The sequence below is a fragment of the Callospermophilus lateralis genome, chromosome 20, assembly GCF_048772815.1.
Source record: "Callospermophilus lateralis isolate mCalLat2 chromosome 20, mCalLat2.hap1, whole genome shotgun sequence".
In the NCBI taxonomy this organism is placed as follows: Eukaryota; Metazoa; Chordata; class Mammalia; order Rodentia; family Sciuridae; genus Callospermophilus; species Callospermophilus lateralis.
The window spans coordinates 11,297,544-11,316,983 of record NC_135324.1 but is presented as its reverse complement, the minus strand read 5'-3'; the positions used below and the strand labels follow the sequence as shown (position 1 = coordinate 11,316,983).

The following is a 19,440-nucleotide window of genomic DNA, read 5'->3' as shown; positions in this document are numbered from 1 at the left end:
ACCAAGCATACCCAGTTCCCAGTGTGGCCAGCTTACTGTTGTCCTTTGGGCTGACTTATGAATGCCTAGTTTTCTAGATATGAAATTTTACATAAAATTTTCCCCCAATCTGTTCACACAACAAAAAATATTCAAAGATGTTCTTTTTAAAGGAAGAGCTTTCCAAACATATGCCCATTTAGTGTTTTAATTTTTATGTATCTTGTACGAGAGCGTGGTTTCAGAGGTAGGATAATATACTAGCTTGCATTCAACAATCCCCACACCAGAATAGAAAAAAAACGGACAAACAAATTTGTGAATAATGTCATACAAAGTCTGATATATGAAGAGGTTCAAGAAATAAATAATCACTGAAGGACTCAACTTTCTGACTCAACATTTACTCAAGAAATGCACATTCTCATTTTGTTGAAATAATTTGCTTAATCAAAAACTTGAACCCATCAAAATTCAGCCAAGTAGCTACATGAAAAATACCATCTAACAGATCTTAGGAGTTAATACTAAAACATTAATGAATTTTGCACAGTTATTTATATATCATTCTTTGATCAAATTTATGAGATTGAGTATAATTTCTCAAATACTGATGACCATTACCATCCAGCAGCTAATTGAAGATCACAGAGGCTGGGGATATAGCTCAGTGGTACATATGCCCAGCACGCATGAGGTCCTAGGTTCATCCTTGACACCAAAAAGGGAAAAAAATGCTCACAGACACTTTATATGACACTTGAAGGCTACAAGCGAGGTATGCTTAGTGTCCCTTTAGAGAAATTCAAGATTGATGTCTTGAGAACAGAAATCCTTGCTCTCGTCTGCCCAGAGGACAGAGCTACCTTCCAGGATACCAGCTTAGCGGAAGATACTCACTGGGTTGAGCACTTCTTCAGCAGAGTGGTGGACGGTCCACCAGTCCGAAGTCCACTCCCACGCGTTCCCCACTATGTTGTATAAGCCATAACCATTGGGAGGAAAGGCGTCCACCTAAAAGCAGAGAAGGGAAATGCTGTCAAAGCACTGCCCTCGTTCAAAAGAACCTCTCTGGGGCAGAAATGTGCTAAGAGCTATAATTTCAGAGTAGAAATACTAATTTTCATTCCCAACAGTCAAAATACAATTTGACCAACATGAAAACAAAGAAAAAGGCATTTTTATTTTACTTTGAGTCCTCAAAGGGATTGTAGAAATCTAAGAGGAGTTTATATTAAATAGCATGGAAGCCTTTGCAATTATTTCTGATAGACTAACTAGAGCTGATCCTAAGTCAAATCTCCAATGGTGTGTGTTTGTGAGTGTTGTGCACACACGTGTTCACGGATTGATGACAGTGAGACCTTCAAGATCATTAAGAGGAATAGCACACTGGACTCACTGTGAGTCTTATCGCCAGAGCTCAGCTCCCCGGCCACAGTGTCTTTCAGCACTGAGAGACCCCATGTCCACTCTGTCTTCTCCATCAGCCCCCTCCGACCTGCCTCAGCCATGACCATTAAAAACTGAGAGGATTTGTTTTTATGGAAAATGTGAACTCCTTATTGAGTGTACCTGAAATAGTGGGTTTGCAGTCTCTGGCATATGGAAGTCTGAAGCAAATTACATATTCAGGTAGGAATTATACCACATTTGAAAGGCAGGTCAGACAGTGATGCATAAAATTGTCACAGTCATAGCCTGAAAGCATCCAAAAAAGGAGGGCAAGAAAAAAAATCTTTAACTAAACAACAGTAAATGCAGAACAGATTCGCTAGTTTCATAACTTAAAATTTCTCCAGGGCTGGGGATGTGGCCCAAGAGGTAGCGCGCTTGCCTGGCATGCGTGCAGCCCGGGTTCGATCCTCAGCACCACATACAAACAAAGATGTTGTGTCTGCCGATAACTAAAAAATAAATATTAAAAAATTTATTAAAAAAAAAAGATTATTTAAAAAAAAATTTCTCCAATCTTTTTTAAAAATTTTTTCTTGGTGCATTATAATTACATGCAATAGGATTCATTATACCATATTTTTGTATGCACTTAATTTGATAGATCTCATTACCCAGTACCTTCTCCTTCTCTCCCCTCCAATATTTTAAAAGAAATTGTGAACGGAAAGGAAAATTTCATTTTTTCAATGAAAAAAAAAATCAGGTTATCCTTGGAGCCTTTTATCTTTTGGTAAATGTATGCTTTTTCCATGCTAACGAAGTAGGACTGAAAGAATGAATAAAATAACATTCATTTCTATGTGGCTTCAGATGGTTTCACATGTACACATGAATATGGAAGCATCTGCTGCTTGGGCAATTCAGAGCATTTCAATCAAAGTTAGGAAGCTACTCTGAAAAGAAGCTCATCTGATGAGTTGGAAAGTCGAACACTGTTGACGCTCTGCCTCCACAATCACCATTCATTCTGGAAACAGCAGTGCTTGGGCACTGCTTCATTCAGTTACTCCAAGCCCAGCAACTACAGGCAGGGAGAGGTTCAGTGGTGACTAAGATCCCAAGAGCGTAATGAGGGAGGAGAGAAGAAAATACCAGAAACTAAAAATCCAGTTCTAAAAGGCAGAAGGGACAAGCGGGGTAACAGAGGGAAAGAAAATGCCACAGAAATTCCAAGAGGGAAACATTTCTGGCCCAAGGTATTGTCCCCCACAGAGGTGGAGGTGTCTCAGTAGACACTGGAAGACAGGTCAGAGACGGGGAGAGGCCACAACACGAGCTGTTTTTTAAAAAAATCTGGAGAGGGTCAGAAAGAAGAAATTCATGTGCTTCAGGAAGGGAAGGGGAGAAGCAGGAGAATAAGCACAATTTTAAAATTAAACATTCTGGAGGAAGCATTTATTGGGGGGCCAGGGTGCTTCTAGAAAGAACAGATAGAGCCACTCTCAAGAGCCAGGCTGAGGTCCCAACTTACCAGTTAACATCAGGCAAGTACTTCAACCTATCTGGGTGCTGCTGATCCATAAATGGAAAAATAATGGGACCTACCCAAAGATCTGGGTGTTTTTCTCCCCCCTTTAAATAATCTGATGTTTAACTGAGGTAAAATCAGAAGGTCACCAGACCCTAAATTACTGTATGTATTTCTGTAGGAAAAGTGAAATTTTCAACTGCTCAAAGTTAAATTAATGGACTTGGACTTCACTGAATAAACCTACGTCCTGGGAGGGCAGCAGCCGTCCCAAAGGAAACTTGGGAGGAACTAGCTACCACATGGTTTGATTACTCTTTGCCCCTGTGCCATCATGCATTTCCCACGGGTTTGTGTTAATTAATCATATGCATAATTCACACATATGGAATTTGATGCACGCATACACTTACTGAAGGGCTATTCTCATGCAATTTCTTTTTTATTTCATTTCTGCTCTGAAAACTACAATGCCGAGGATCGGGGCAAAGCGGCCAAGGAGGTGGGCACCGTGGCCTCCCCTCCAGCCTGGCTCTTTGGCCCCGCGCTGATTCCCCCTCTCCCCACCCAGCCCAGCTGTTCGGAGCACTGTGGAGCTCCCCAGCTCACAGGTGGTGGATATTTTATTGTCCTGGGAAAAGGTATGCTTCCCGAGTTCAAGTGCCACTTAAATGATGAGGATGTCACGGGTTCTGAAAAGTGAAAGGGCACATACCTAGGAGTGGAATTACGAGGTGTTAAGTAACCCTAATGTTCAGCTTTCTGAAGATTCGCCAAACTGTTGTCCACAATGGCTGTAGTTTCTTACATTCCCAGGAGCCCCCGTGAAGATCCAGCTTCTCCACACCCTCGGCAGCGCTTACTTCTGTCTGTCTGCTGGGTGAAGTGTGGTCACATGTATCCCCCACATTCAGGTTTGTAAAATGAACGGGTAAAAGACACTGGTTTTCATTTGTGTTTCCAGTGGACAACTATAATAAGCATATGTTCATGTCATATCTTCTAAACCAAATAAGCTGGATCATAAACCATTTTTTTATACTTTGATGAGCTTTTGTTTTAGATATTTTGAAGATGTACTGTTAGGTATATAAACTCACTGCTCTTAAATCTTAAAAAAAAATACAATGCTGAAATCAGAACAGGTCACATTAATTTTCAATTTCTGGTAGGTCACGGGCTTCTCTGTCCTTCATCTTTTCCAAAAATGACTTGATTGTTCACTTATTTTATTTTTTAGCAGCAATTTTATAATCCTTTGATCATGTACCAAATAAACACAAATTGATTTGGGAAGCATTATTTTTGTGTCAAACAAAAATACAAATGCTTTCAAAACCTGACAATTGTTTGAAAGATTGTTGGAAAAAAAATGATTCCCTAAACAACAAATTTAATATAGGGCTACTTTCCCACAAGATTTATTTCCTCAGTGTCCTAAGAGAAAATGAAAATGTTTTGGCTCTACTCTGAGTGATGGCGTCCCCCTCAAAATTCATGCTGAAATTTAATCTCCAATGCCACAGTGTTAAGAGGGGTGGTCTCTGGGGGAGGGTGACCAAGGGATGCTGCGTGATTCTGCATGGGATTAGCACCCTCACCAAAGGGCTCTAGGTTGAAGGAAGTGTTCCCCTGTCCTTCTGCCTCCCAGACAGGTGAAGGCACAGTGGTCGACCTAGCAAACACCACACCTGCTGGTTCCTTGATCTTTGACTTTCCAGCTGCCAGAACTGGGAGAAATACATTTCTGTTTATAAATTGGCCTGCCAGTGGTGTTTTGTTATAGCAGCACAAATGGACTAAGACAGTTTTTTAACACGGCTTCATTAGTGTATGATTATGCCAGCAGAAGAGCAGGGAGAAAGGAACTCTTGCAGGCCAGTAAGGGGAAACATGTCATAGGCCTTCTGGAAAACCACAGGGCCATATATTCCAAAGTCATATCCAAGGAAGTTTTGTAGGGCTAGGGATGTAGCTTGGTCAAGCACGTGCTTAGCCACGCACAAAGCACTGGACTTAATCCTCAGCATCAGAAAAAGGAAAAAAAAAAAAAAAGAACATTTCTAACTTTTGACTCTTTAATTTCGCTGCTAGGCATCTTGTCTTTTTTTTTTTTTTTTAATACCTTTATTTTGTTTATTTAGTTTTCTTATGTGGTGCTGAGGATCGAACCCAGTGCCTCAGGCGTGCTAGGCAAGCCCTCTGCCACTGAGCCACAACCCAGCCCTAGGCATCTGTCTTTTAAAAATCAGAGACAGCAATGCAGCTCCATATTTATGTATGAGATACTCACTGTATGTTTTACCCCCTCAAAAAAAAAAAAAAAAACAGTAATAACCTAAATCTGCAACAATCAGAGCTAAATAAAAGTTTATTCCTTTGACTGTTTATCCAGCTGCTGAAAGAAATGTATTGGTGACAACTATTCATGTAAAAAAAAAAAAAAAGAAAGAAAAAAAATGTTCCCTATATTAAGTAGGTAAAAACAGGATTTTAAATATTGTGTCCAGTGTGATCCACATGCGATATGTAAAAAAAATCTATGATGTATATACACCAGAAACACGTATGCCAGCCAATATGGTAGTTCAGAGCACGAGTTTTGGAAACAAACTGACCTGGTTCAAATCCCAGCTGTGCCACTTTCCAGCTGTGTAACCCTGGGCAAGTTAGTTAACCTCTCTATGCCTCAGAATGCTCTCCTGGAAAATGGGGATAATAGTACCTACTTTACAGAATTGAATCAACAGTAAATGAGATATTTCATGAAAATGGCTAAGCACTATGCCTGGCCCACTGACAGCACTCAACATCCACTAGCCAAGAATGAACAGAAAGGAAATGCACTAAAATGCTACCAAGAATTCTCTCTGGGTGGCACAATATGAGATCAATTTAGCTTTCTCTTTACAGTGGTCTTTTTTTTCTAAAATTTGTACAAGAATACCTTATTAAGGGATCAGGGGAAAAAATACACTATGAAAGTGGGGGCTATTGGCGAATGGACCCCACTACTAGGGAGGCTGAGGCAGGAGGATTGTAAGTTCAAGCCCAGCCTCAGCAACTAAAAGAAAACTCAGCAACTTAGCAAATCCCTGTCTCAAAATAAAATTAAAAGGTCTGAGGATGTATCTCAGTGGTAAAGCACGCCTGGGTTCAATCCCCAGTACAAAAGAGAGAGAGAGAGAGAACATCAGATTAAATACTGATGTTGGCCTGTAGAATATCCATTGTGGGTCCCCTGTGACAGCGATGAATGCAGACCGCGGCCACCCTCCTTCACGGGGTCACTACTCACGGGTGCAGTTCCTTGGAAGCCGTCCTCGGCAGTGTTGGTCACTGGGAACTCGCCCTGCCAAATGTTGGCATAATGTCGGCCTCTCGGCTGCAGCTTGTTACCCCAGGGGAAAAGTCTGTTGGAAGAGACACGGGCATCAGCCTGCCAAGGGGAACGGGCTTCTGGGTTAAAGTCAAGGGACCAAGGGAACGACACTCTTGCTCTGAGTGAGCTTTTAAAATATACATATATATAGAGAGAAGAGCTTTTAATAGTTTCTCCTAGTTTCCTTGTAACAGCTCATGTCAAGTTACCAACAACCTCAGTCCTTCCTGAGCACTCGGAAGGCTGGAGGCCAATCCCATCACTAACAGCAGGACTTGTGAGAGCCGGGGAAGGAGGCCTCATCCTGGACTTATTTGGTAGCGTGATCAGGCAGCGCCACACCACACTTTTTTATAAAGCCGTGGCTATTTTAAGGAGCTTTTCCTAGAAGATGTGACCCAAACATGAGTTTTCTGTCTCATAGCTCTAGAAGCGAAGAAATACCACCGCTTCAGAAGATGCCTAAAATAAGAAAATGCTAACAGCGAGGCGGCCTGCCAAGCCGCTCCAGGGACTAACAAGCAACACGTGAACCGCTGGAAGTTGCTTCAGGGCTGCAGGGAGCCCTGTTGGCCAGAAACCTGGCTTTGGGGACTGCAAAAGGTCAGGGGGTCGCTCACCAGTGTCACCTAAGTAACCTCACAGGGAAGAGGAAAATCCTATAAGAACAAGAGCTGCTTGTGTTCAACTTTCTGAGCAAAGAAAGTTCCATGGAGTTAAAAACAAAAAAGGTTTGGGCAACATGAGGCCGTCAATACCTATTCTGCAGCCCTCCTCGACAGCTGTACTCCCACTCAGCTTCCGTGGGCAACCGCTTCCCTGCCCACGTGCAGTAGGCCACTGCGTCATTCCAGGAGACGTGGAGCACCGGGTGATTCGGCCTGGGGAGGAGGGAGAGCAGAGTGAACAGATGCTCCAACCGGAACAGGAAACAGGAACTGGCATGTCTACTCATCTCGGTTTGGTTGGTGACCCCGTGATGAAAACCATGGCCATGCACACCCAAGGGCTCCATGCACTTATTGGGCCTGCATTGGAGTTTCTGTTCCCTCCATAGGGGACCCACAATGGATATTCTACAGGTCAACTCTATCTCAGCCTCAGTTTCCAGAGAACCCAACCTAGGACACCCAGCTTCAAACTCTGCATCTTTTCTACGTTTCCACAAAGGACTGACTCGTCATATCTGTGTGGCTGGAGCAGATCCCAACTCGTTCTCCCTTTTCCCCAAGGGACAGAGGGATGGGGAAGGCATCTTGGATTGAATCCCCTGCTCACTTTGTCTTTAAGTGGTCTACACATTCTGAGTTCCTTCCATATACATCTTTGAGTTTTCTACAGTAATTACACCAGGACTTTCATGTATTCTTTCAACGAATGTTTGCTGAGTAGCTATTATGTGCCAGATACTATTCCCAGCACTGATAAAAGATGCACTTTTCTCAGAAGACTGACTCAGCCAGCCATTCAGTTTACTACATGAATTTAAAAATACATCCCATGGGGAGGCAGCACCACGGTAGAGCACGTACTTAGTATGCACGAGGCCCTGGCTTTGATCCCCAACACTGCAAAAAATAATCCTCTTTGGATTTTTCTGCCTCCCTTCTGCCTGCTTTTTCCTCTCCCCATAAACTCAGGAAAGAAGTTATGAATAGGGAGCTCAGGGGCCGGCCCTCCTGAAAGATTTCTGACTTTTATCAAGGGGCCTATCCCTAAAACTGAACTCATGTCCTCCCAGCTTCTGACAATCAGGGGAGCAACCAGGAATGCTGTGAAGATAGACACTTGAAAATGCCACCTGAAAAATGAGGTTAGGAGAGCAGTCTGCTTGGGCTGTGGAGGGACGGATCCTAACCCAAACCCTCTCCACCTCCAGGCTTAAAGTCGACTCTATTTTTGCTCGAGATAATTACTTCCTTGCCACCCTGGAGACTTGCTGACCGACTTGCTGCTCTGTGGTTTTGGAGTCAGATGGTAGCTCCAAAGTATGTCAGCCCGGAACTACAGAGCTCATGGATCCTCCACTCCAGGGCCACCTGGCAGGACACAAGTGCCCATCCATGAGACAGACAGTCCTTCCTCATAAAGATGCACTCACGAGGCAGAACAAATGGACAGACTGGAAAGATTAAACATGACATGAGCTCTATAAGAGGCCTGTCAAAGGGGGAAATCTGCAAGAAGATAACTCTTTGACAGGCCAAATGAGGAAGGAAAGAGGCCATCTATTAAGAGCCTTCTGGGAGGCCACAGTGTTTAGGTCTTCACAGACATTATTTCCTGTCATCTCATTTTCCTACCAATCACTGATGGTTTGTCACTCTTGCCATTATCTTATAGCTGAAGACGGCCACTGGGTTCTTTCTCAAGAGCGCAAGAATCTGTATGGAACGAAGCGTGTCACCTGGGCCTCACCTGACTCACCTGTGCAGAACAGTAGAGTCGGGCCCCTCTGGGTGTCTCCAGTTAGCGCCTTTAACAGGTAACCACCAGGGAGCGGCTGCAACCTCGAAGCAACCCAGAAGAGGCTGATGTTAGCCACTGTGAAGGTCGAACACTGCACTCGGCACCAAAGCCCCATCTGGGTTACCAAACATATACCTCGACCAAAATATCAAAAGATTGTTTGTAAATAAGTCTTCAACGAAAGTATCAATTTATATTATAAAATGTCACAGTGGTGAAATAAGTGTATATTTAAGTGATGTGTGGTTCTAAGATTTTATATATATATCTGGCATGAACCCAGGGGCACTGTACCACTGAGCTACATGCCCAGCTTTTTATTTGTTTGTTTGTTTATTTGTTTGGAATAGGATCTTGCTAAGTTGCAAGACTATCCTCAAACTTGTGATTCTCCTGCCTCAGCCTCCCAAGTTGTTGGGATTACAGGTGTGCACCACAGTGCTCAGCTTCTAAGAATTTTTAAAAGAGCTGGAGCTGGGGATATGGCTCAAGCAGTAGAGCGCTCGCCTGGCATGCGCGGGGCGCTGGATTCCATCCTCAGCACCACATGAAAATAAAAATAAAGATGTTATGTCCACCGAAAACTAAAAAATAAATATTAAAAAATTCTCTCTCTCTCTCTCTTAGAAAAAAAAAAAATGCACTGCTGACTAATCCTCTGTGATCTCTGACAAATGGAAGACAGCCTGTACTTCTCCTTTTAAAACATGGAGAGACAGCTAAACTTACCATTAAGTGTGGGGCCAAAGTGAACCAAGGTGGTCAGAAATCAAGTTGAATCACTGAGGAAAAATGGAGTATGTTTTTAAAAGACCTTGGTTCGATTTCTAGCCCTACATGGGCTGTGTGAGCTGGGGTAAATTCTCTACTTAGCTAGCCAGCCCAAGAGCCTCATCTGTGAAATGCTTCCCCTAACTCAGAATACCAGAGGAGGCCAGATCTTGGAAAGGCTCAGTAAACTGTTACTTGGATCTTTAAGGTTCTGTTCATCTTCTTAACAAAAATAATAACAGCAAGGGTCCTCAGTCAGTGATGGGTGAAGAACAAGTCTTTGAAGCCATCAAAACTAGATTTGAATCTTGGCTTTGCAGTTTACAGTGTGACCCTTGGCAACATCTTTAAGCTTGAGACAGCAGGCACCTACATCTTGAGTTTTACAAAGAGGAAATACAGCAAAAAGGGCTTAGGAACTTGGCTCTTAGCAGCTTAGGCTAATGACTCAAGGAGCAGTCAATAAAGGGAACCATTCTCACATGATCTTCCCCATGACAATCAGTGACAAGGACAGGCTCAAAAGATAGTAAGTGAAGAACAGAAGTTTGCAAAGGATTCTTCTAATATAAACTCCAGCGGTCAAGGTCATCTCCATGACAATGGTACTCTCCATCCACAGCATCCTGCTGAGCATGGCTGAGTGGAAGTGACAGGAGCTGTGTCCCTGCTACCAGCAATAGCTGTAACTGGAAGCCCAGACTCCAGTCTCACTCATCCTTTCTCAGAGCTGGGATCTTCAAAGAAACAGAGGCAACATGAAGACCCCCTTCAAACCCCGATTCTTGAGAGCAAGTCAGAAAGATTTAGACACGACACTCAGAGTAAGAGGAATGAGTTTATTGAGGGAAAGCAAAAGGGAAAGGGGACACTCTCAAGGGAGATAGTGGGTTCTCTCAGGGAGGTACTATGTACCTCCCCTGCACACCAGGTTTACTGGTGATCCCAGAGGAGTTTCCAGACAGTTCCACCCAGGTCCACCTCTTGACACAACAGGGTGACTTCAGACTCTCAAGTCCCCACTGTCATGGCAACTGTAGGTCACCTTGGCGCATGCTGACCAGTTCTAATTGGATTTTTTTTTAAATATTTATTTATTTTAGTTGTATACAATACCTTTGTTTTTATTTATTCATTTATATGTGGTGCTGAGATCGAACCCAGGGCCTCGCATGCGCTAGGCGGGTGCTCTACCGCTGAGCCACAATCCCAGCCCTCTAATTGGATTTTTGACTATACATTCTTGTAGATTTTATGGTTAAGAGGAACTATCCTTATGTCCTAGAGTTTCAGGATCTGGTCACAAGACTCTCCTGGGTTCCTCCCATCAGCATTATCTTGGGCCTGCATTTCTCTTGCAGTGACCAGGTAGTTTGCTGAGGAATGTAACATAGCTTGTCCACTTAGGCCAGCAGGACTGCAGGTAAATGGCTTCTTGGAAAACCAAGCACACGGGCCCATTCTATAGAATTATTCTCTTCATCTCATGTTCCCACTATCCTCATCGGTCTGATCCCTAACAACATCAACAAGCTCAGGACATGCACGGTCTGGATCACAATGTGATGGCAAAGTCCATTTCAACACAGAAGGCATTTTGTCCTTAAACAGCACTACTGCACGGGTCTCACCCCAGAGAGCACAGGGTGCAAAGGCAGGGTTTCTTTCTGTTTCATTTGTGGCACTGCAGAAACTCATCTGAGACATCCTCCTTGACTGGACCACTCCATGTTCAGGTGCCAGTGACAGACAGTTTGCCACATGTCAAGGGAAGATGTGCACAGAGAGCTGCAGTCACTCAATGCGACCTTCAGATCACTCACCCGACCCAACTCCATCCCCAGCACTAAGCACCCCACAGAAAGTTCTAGTCTTAAGTTTAAAAAAGAAAAAGAAAAAAGGCTAGCATAAATAAAAATGGCAAAATACAGAAACATATAAACCTTTGTTAAATTTGGGGTAGCTTTTCTCCTCAGACCCTTTTATGTTTTGAAATATTTCCTCATTAGCAATTAAAAAAAAAAAAAAGACTCACAGCTGGATGTGGTGGCCCAAGTCTGTAAGCAGAGCTACTCCAGAAGCTGAGGCAGGAGGATCACAAGTTCTAGGCCAGTCCTGGCAACTTAGTGAAACCCTGTCTTTCACTAAAAAGGTTTTCTAAAAGGATTGGGATTGTAGTTGCAGTGACAGAACACCGTCTGGTTCAATCCCCAGTACACAGAAGAGAAAAAAAAAATCTCAAAAGGTTTATCTTTCCTACTACTAATGGGCACTTGGGCATTTCCAGTTTGGAGCTATTTTGAATTGTGCTGCTTCCGTGAATATTCTTCAAGGAGTCTGTGACCTTTAATAAACATGTGCATGCCTTTCCATGCTCTGTACACTATGGAGAGCAACTGCTGGATCCTGACACCCACACCCAGCTTCAGCAGAGACAAACACAAGCCTACCAGGCAGAAGCCCCCCAGGGTTTCAGTACCTTTTTAAAAGGGGAGCTCCCACGGTGGCTTACCAACAGAAGGCCTGGGCCTGTGCTCCAGGGGCCAGTCAGGCCATTCTTATCTTTTCCCCCTAATTCAAACTGGTTACAAATACTTATTGAGTATTTGTATTGAACCACCATTTGACCCAGCTATTGCCCTTCTTGGACTATTCCCTGAAGACCTTAAAAGAGCGTACTATAGGGATACTGCCACATCGATGTTCATAGCAGCACAATTCACAATAGCTAGACTGTGGAACCAACCTAGATGCCCTTCAATAGATGAATGGATAAAAAAAAAAAAATGTGGCATTTATACACAATGGAGTATTACGCAGCACTAAAAAATGACAAAATCATGGCATTTGCAGGGAAATGGATGGCATTAGAGCAGATTATGCTAAGTGAAACTAGCCAATCCCTAAAAAACAAATGCCAAATGTCTTCTTTGATATAAGGAGAGCAACTAAGAACAGAGCAGGGAGGAAGAGCAGGAGGAAAAGATTAACATTAAACAGGGATGAGAGGTGGGAGGGAAAGGGAGAGAGAAGGGAAATTGCATGGAAATGGAAGGAGACCCTCATTGTTATACAAAATTACATACAAGAGGTTGTGAGGGGAAAGGGAAAAAAAACAAGGGAGAGAACTGAATTACAGTTGATGGGGTACAGAGAGAAGATGGGAGGGGAGGGGAGGGGGGATAGCAGAGGATAGGAAAGGCAGCAGAATACAACAGTCACTAGTATGGCATTATGTAAAAATGTGGATGTGTAACCGATGTGATTCTGCAATCTGTATACGGGGTAAAAATGGGAGTTCGTAACCCACTTGAATCAAATGTATGAAATATGATATGTCAAGAGCTTTGTAATATTTTGAACAACCGATAAAAAAAATTAAAAAAAAATAGTTATTGAGTGCTAGTGTATGCCAGTCCCAGAGCCTAATCCCTGAAGGGGATCTCAAAATCCCAGAAAACCTCAGAGCACCACTCAGGACAGTTGGCACAGTCACAATTTTTACAATTATTTGTTTTACATAAAATAATTAATTCTGTGATTGCAAAAAGTGGAATACAAGTGTGAACCTAATCAACTCTTTTTCCTTCAAAAACATGTCCAAAATTCAAATTGGTGGGTCTCTCTTGCCTCTCTCTCACTCTAGACGTCTGCTTTCCATTGCCCCCGGTATTTTCTGAAATTTATCACATTGCTCTAGCAACCCATCTGAAACAGACAGACAGCTCACAAGTCACACAGTCACAGAGCCATGAGATCCTTGGCAATCTCAGCGATGTGCACAGAGAAACAGGGCACAGCCTGGCTCGGGCATGGGGAAGCCAGGACACCACTGTGCCTGACCAAGGATCAAAACCTAGTTCTTTGGTTCAAAACACTGAGATCTGAAGCAAGTATGCAGAGACATGTGCATAGCATATGACAGTGTTCTAAACAAAAATCACATAATAACCCAACTGTCCCTGGTGTTCATCCATACCAAAAATACTGCGGAGCTAGTCACCCAAGAATGCTCTGACATGGGAACACACATATTGTGTATTAAAGGTGACATGTACCATACACATTGATTCTGCTTCTACAAATACATACATAAAATGATACTGGCATGACCAGAAGAAAAAGATTCTAGAAGAATATACATGCATTTTGCAGGGGTGAAGGATTGGGAGAGGAATACTTTTAAGGAATGAACATGAAACACCAAAAGGTTTTCTCAACCTTGGCATTACCGACTTTGGTTTATTTGTTTTTCTGGTACTGGGTCTGAACCCAGTGGTGTTCCACCACTGAGTGACATTCCGCATCCCGGTTTTTATTTCATTTTGAGACAGGGTAGCCCCCTGTCTGAATCACCCTGGTTGACCTTGACCTTGTGATACTCCTGCTTCAACCTCCCAAGTCACTAGGGTTACAGGCATCCATAGTGCTACAGGGCATGATGGCACACATTTTAGGCACATACTCCCTTGGTGCAGAGGGGTGCCTGTGCACTCTAGGAAGGTCAGCAGCATCTCTGACCTCCACCCACTAGATACCAGTTGTAGCACAAAACTGCAGAACACAAAAAAATATCTCCACTGTTGCCAGATGTTCCCTGAAAGGAGCAAATCACCAGCTGGACCAATAATCAGGGGAAGAGATTACTCTTCTTAAGTGTTAACATACAGTTCATAGTAACAGAGGGTCAAAGCATCTTACCCAGAGTCAGCTGCCTGGAGTTTAAGCACAGTAGTTCATTTACAAGACACAGGCTCCTCTGGCTCTTTGCCCTCTCCAGGCCCCAGCTCACTCATCTGTGAAACTGATGTAAAAATACTACCATCTACTTCCTAGGCTCGCTGTGAAGACTAAATAAGGAAACCTATGTAAAGCACTTGGCCAGGTAAAGAGGAAGAATCGCAGCAGTGTCAGCGTCATTATTGGTATTTTCTGTTTACATTACTACAGGGTGCAACATTCTTTTGGAGCTTTCAATGAACAAGATCCTACTAGTCAAAAGCCTACCCCAGCAGTTCTTCAGCGAGGCTCGCCCACCCACCACTTCACCCTTTCAGAATATTGACAGGCTGAGAAAAGTGCCGGAGAAGAGGAGGTGGTCAAGGACGCGCTGAAGAACATTGGTCACTTGCAAAGAACTCTTGGGAAGAGTATGGAGTGGTGTCTTCCACTGAACTCAGAGCCATGTTCAGGGAAACTGACCCACTCCCTGAAACAAAATGGACAATGAGGGTGTCGGTGGTGCTTGGGCACCTAACCGTCTGTAAGACAGACCACAAGTCACCACTGGAATGGTCAGATGCAGAATCCCAGTCCCCTCTGACACATGCAGAAAGGAAGTCAAGTAATCAGAATCTGACCGGAAGGACTGGTGGGAACGGAGGCAGGGTCTCCCTCATCCTCAACAGCAGGCCCTGGAAGAGCCAAGGAATTTTCTGGTCAAATTCATGCAACTCCCATCTGATGACACCAGACATCTTTCTTTTCTTAATGTCACTGTTTCTTAACTCAGCATTTAAAAAAAAAAAAAAAATTGTTCTTGAACACCTGGTTCTGTCTTGAAAAATGAATGTTATTCTAATACATTTAGGAACTTGTGAACAACTTTTGAGTTGTATATTAGCTAGTTTATCAAGATTACATGCAAACAATGACATTTTCCATTCTTTTTCCTTTTCAGAAATAATCTCCAGGTGTGTTCTTTACAGAGCAGAAGCAACATGAGTAGACTGACATATATGCTCCAACGCATCCTAAAAAAGAGAAGTATTTTTTGTGGGTTTTTCTTTTGTGTGTGTGTGTGTGATGTGATTGTCCACCTACACATTTTCTGCTCAACTGAGACAACTTCCAGAGTTACAGACTCCCTTATATCCAGGGGGAAAAGGACTTTAACATGACCTATTTCTAGTCAAATCTCCATAGCAACTGTCTTGGGTTTTAAGTTGAAACAGCTGTACCAGCCAGCCAGTGACCAATTACAGTGTAAATGGGATCTGCGTGGGCACTGATGTCCCCTTGAGACATGGACTTGAGAGAGCAAAGACATCCTTTCCCACCTCTCCCAAGAGACATACCCAGAGATCTGTAGTAACAGCTTAAAGAAAAGGAAAAGGGAAGATAGCAAAGGTGCCTTTATTCTTGCCAGAGGTGATAAATTATGCTTCTTAAACATACACAGCCCAGAATAAAAATGGCACTGGAAAAAGACAGAGTGTGGTGTAATTATGCAACGTCGAGTGTAAAGATGTCAAGTTCACAACTTTACAACTGCTCTCTTAAAAATTTAATGCTTTTAGACAAGCAAATTAAAAAGATGGACGTTTCTTGAAATGTAGTATAAACATGACAGTTACCCCTATAAAAACAGCCTGCGAGAATTTTTCAACTGGCACCAGTGAACAATGAGAAATTACAGATCCATTCAAATTCATGAAGTATAAATAAAACTGGAGGGGAATCCAACAACTGAAAGAATCAAATGGAACAGTGAACACCCAATACAATGCAGAAGGTTGGAGAGGAGTCTTAAATAAAGGGAAAGAGTGAATTCGTCATCAAAACAGATAGGTAGTTGAGTCTGACAGCTTATTTCAAATTAAATCTTAAATTGGGTACCTTGACAACTTGATACACTCTATGGAAAGAAAAATGCATGCTTTTTCAGATAGGCCAACACAGTCATTAAAATTATATGCAGAAAAACATTTCTAGGGCTGGGGTTGTGGCTCAGTGGCAGAGTGCCTGCCTCACACATGTGAGGCCCTTGTTTCGAACCTCAGCATCACATAAAAATAAATAAATAAAATAAAGGTGTCATGTTCATATATAACTAAAGAAAAGAATATTTTAAAAAATATTTAAAAAGGAAAAATTTAAAACACCCAAGTAAAAAATATGCTAACTCAAAATAATTCAGATACTTAAAATGGCCTAAAAAATTCCGTTAGACATCATCTCCAATCTCATCACCCAGAAATGATGATTACAAAAATCTCCATATATAGGCTACTAATAATTTTGTGATGTGTCTCTCTACATGTTGATATATCTTTTACTGAATTTTTACCATACAGACATTTTTATAATTGGCTATTTTACTTTTAGTAAATGGTGAAGATTTATACAAGTAATCACAGTTTTTCATTTTAACAGATGTGAGAATTAACATTGAAAAACAAAAGCAGGCAATATTAAATATTCATTAAAAATTACTAATTTACTAATTACTAATTTACTAATATAAAATTTCACTTTTATATTCACCTTCCAGTTTCACCAATAAGCATATACATTTTACACAGTCTACTCAAATTATATATGGATCATTTTCATTGGTCTTACTAAATATTTCTCTAGGTTTTAATGGACTCACAACAATCATTTTTTAGTGATTTCACAGTATTTCTGAAGACAATCTATCACAAATTACCAATCTCTAAACATTGAACCACTCAGTTATATTCAGGTTTGTCCTCGCCTTTTTGGCTTTATCAATTACATGACAGTGAACATCTTCAAAAGTCTTCATTTCCTTCTGCTGAATTTAAAGACGCAGGGACTGGGGTTGTGGCTCAGTGGTAGAGCACTTGCCTCACACATGTGAGGCACTGGCTTTGATCCTCAGCACCACATAAAAATAAACACACAAAATGAAGGTATTGTGTACATCCACAACTAAAAAAAGAAAATTTAAAAAAAAAATTTAGGGCTGGCGTTGTGGCTCAGCGGCACAGTGCTTGTCTAGCATGTGCGAGGCCCTGGGTTCAATCCTCAGCACCATATAAAAATAAATAAATAAAATAAAGGTATTGTGTCCAACTACAACTAAAAAATAAATATTTTTTAAAAAGGCAGCAGCATGACTATACCTAAGAGTGTGTCTTTATAACTCTTGCTAAAAAATCATCATCTTTAAAAACTCATCACATTAATTTATGGCATAGGTAATTTCCCTCTGGAAAGAGAACTGAGTATATATGTATTAATCATGGCATCCCAGATGAAGGTATTTATTAGAACTCTTTAGAAGGAGGATCTATTTAGGATATTTAAATTGCTAATGGCTTACTTGTACATTTTTTTTCCAATGTATGAGACAGGGAAATTAAATACAGTCTGAATGCCATTTGATTGCATCTGAGTTATTTCTTGATGCTTTACAAATGCCGAAGCTTCTGAGAAGAAGGGCCAAACAGAAAGCGAAACATAGACAAGGTGATCTGAGAAGATTCTCCTACACAGGTTGCCTTTAGAGTAAACAACCAAATAAATAATCCCAGCTGTCTTGGTCCGTTTTTTGTGTTGCTATAACAACAGACTACCCAACGCTGGATAATAAATAAAGAAGCTTACTGAGCTCTTGATTCTGTGGCTAGAAAGTCCAAATGGCATGGCTCCGGGTGTAATGAGGGTCACTGGGCTGCATCACAACATGGTAGGTAGGTAAGAGGAAAGGAAACTGGATGCATGCAGAAGGGGCCAAGCATGTGTGGTAGCCTCACACAGTAACAACCAGCTCTCTTGGGAATTAATCCAGGCACATGAGATCTCACCCACTCCCTAAAAGATGGGCACTAAACCCTCCCAAGGGCAGTGCCATCATGATCTGATCACCTACTAGGACCCATCTCTTAAGTTTCCAACACCTTATTCCACGGGGCCCAAGGTTCCACTAGGTGAACTTTCCTAGTAAACCATATCCAAACCATAGCAGCACCTATTATTTGAAAAACAATGAAAAAAGAAAAGCATCCTCACCCCACACAGCACTATAATAAAAGAGGACAGGCACTCTTGTTGCAAAGGCAACGCAGGCCCACATTTGGAGATGACCTACTTCTGTCCCATGGTTAGAGACAGGCATCTGCAGAAAGCCATATAATGCCATGGATCAACTGCTGCCCCTTTAAACAAGAGTCTGCTACTGTATCAGCTAATCTCAGGCAAGCCTGCAAGGACAGAGAACAGGCTGTGAGCACGTCACAGCTGACCTCCTAGGTTGCCGGGCTGGCAAATACTATTTCTCCCTACAGCTGGATGCTATGCACCAGTGGCAGAAGGGTGACTCCCTGGGGAGCACACTGTGCAGGAAATACCTGTATACTTTTCATGATACTGTGCATTTTGCAAACTTCTGCAAGAATAGGGAGAACAAATAGGCTTGGTTGGAGAGTGGAAACCCGGACCCGGAATGCCAGGTATTGAGTGAAGTTCCAACACTGCTACATGCTTAACACATAACTGCTTACAATGCCACAGGATTTTAAAGGTAGAAAGGATGTAAGACACATTCTACTGAAAGTCCCTCATTTTACAGATGGAAACATAAGTACTGGAAACTTGGTAGTGGCAGAACTATAGACACAGGCTTTCAGTTCATAACTCTTTCCACTATTCAAGCATCTCCCAGGGGCTATTTGTAAGTATCTTCCATAAGATGTTGGGGGGGGGGGGTGGCGGGGAGGCTGTAGCTCAGTGGCAGAGTGCTTGCCTAGCACCTGTGAGGCACTGGGTTCGATCCTCAGCACCACATAAAAATAAACAAATAAAATAAAGGTATGTTGTCCATCTACAACTACAAAAATAATTTAAAAAAAAAAAAAGATGTTGGTGGGGAGAAATGGTTTACCATGAAAGTAGTCACAGTGGGTAGAAAGGTCCTACGTTAATCAAAGTTAAACTATTTTTAACTACAGGACTTCTGGGAGTCTTTAAAATGCTAATGTAGTGTGGGCTAAGTCTTGGTCAAATGCAGGATGTGGTTTGCACTTGAGTGGAGAAGTGAAGCATTCCTGGTCCCCATCCTGACTCTCCTATTACAGGATTAACCACGTGAGGTTGGCTTGGCAGTTTACTTAGAAGTCTCAGAGCCTCTGTTTTCTCAACCGGTAACATCAGTATTCCAAGAAAA

At 42.3% G+C, this 19,440-nt stretch overlaps 1 protein-coding gene across 3 annotated transcripts in view; it reads right to left on the bottom strand.

Annotated features, from left to right (window-relative positions):
• The window catches only part of Sumf1 (sulfatase modifying factor 1), an 80,055-nt gene that overhangs the window by 36,326 nt on the left and 24,289 nt on the right, over positions 1 to 19,440 (bottom strand). For all 3 annotated transcript variants that reach the window (XM_076841044.1, XM_076841045.1, XM_076841046.1), the window contains exons 4-7: positions 8,715 to 8,797; positions 7,046 to 7,168; positions 6,204 to 6,318; positions 880 to 993 (exon numbers count right to left, since the gene is read on the bottom strand). In XM_076841044.1, the coding sequence (XP_076697159.1) occupies positions 880 to 993; positions 6,204 to 6,318; positions 7,046 to 7,168; positions 8,715 to 8,797 (435 nt within the window). The remainder of the gene's footprint in view (positions 1 to 879; positions 994 to 6,203; positions 6,319 to 7,045; positions 7,169 to 8,714; positions 8,798 to 19,440) is intronic.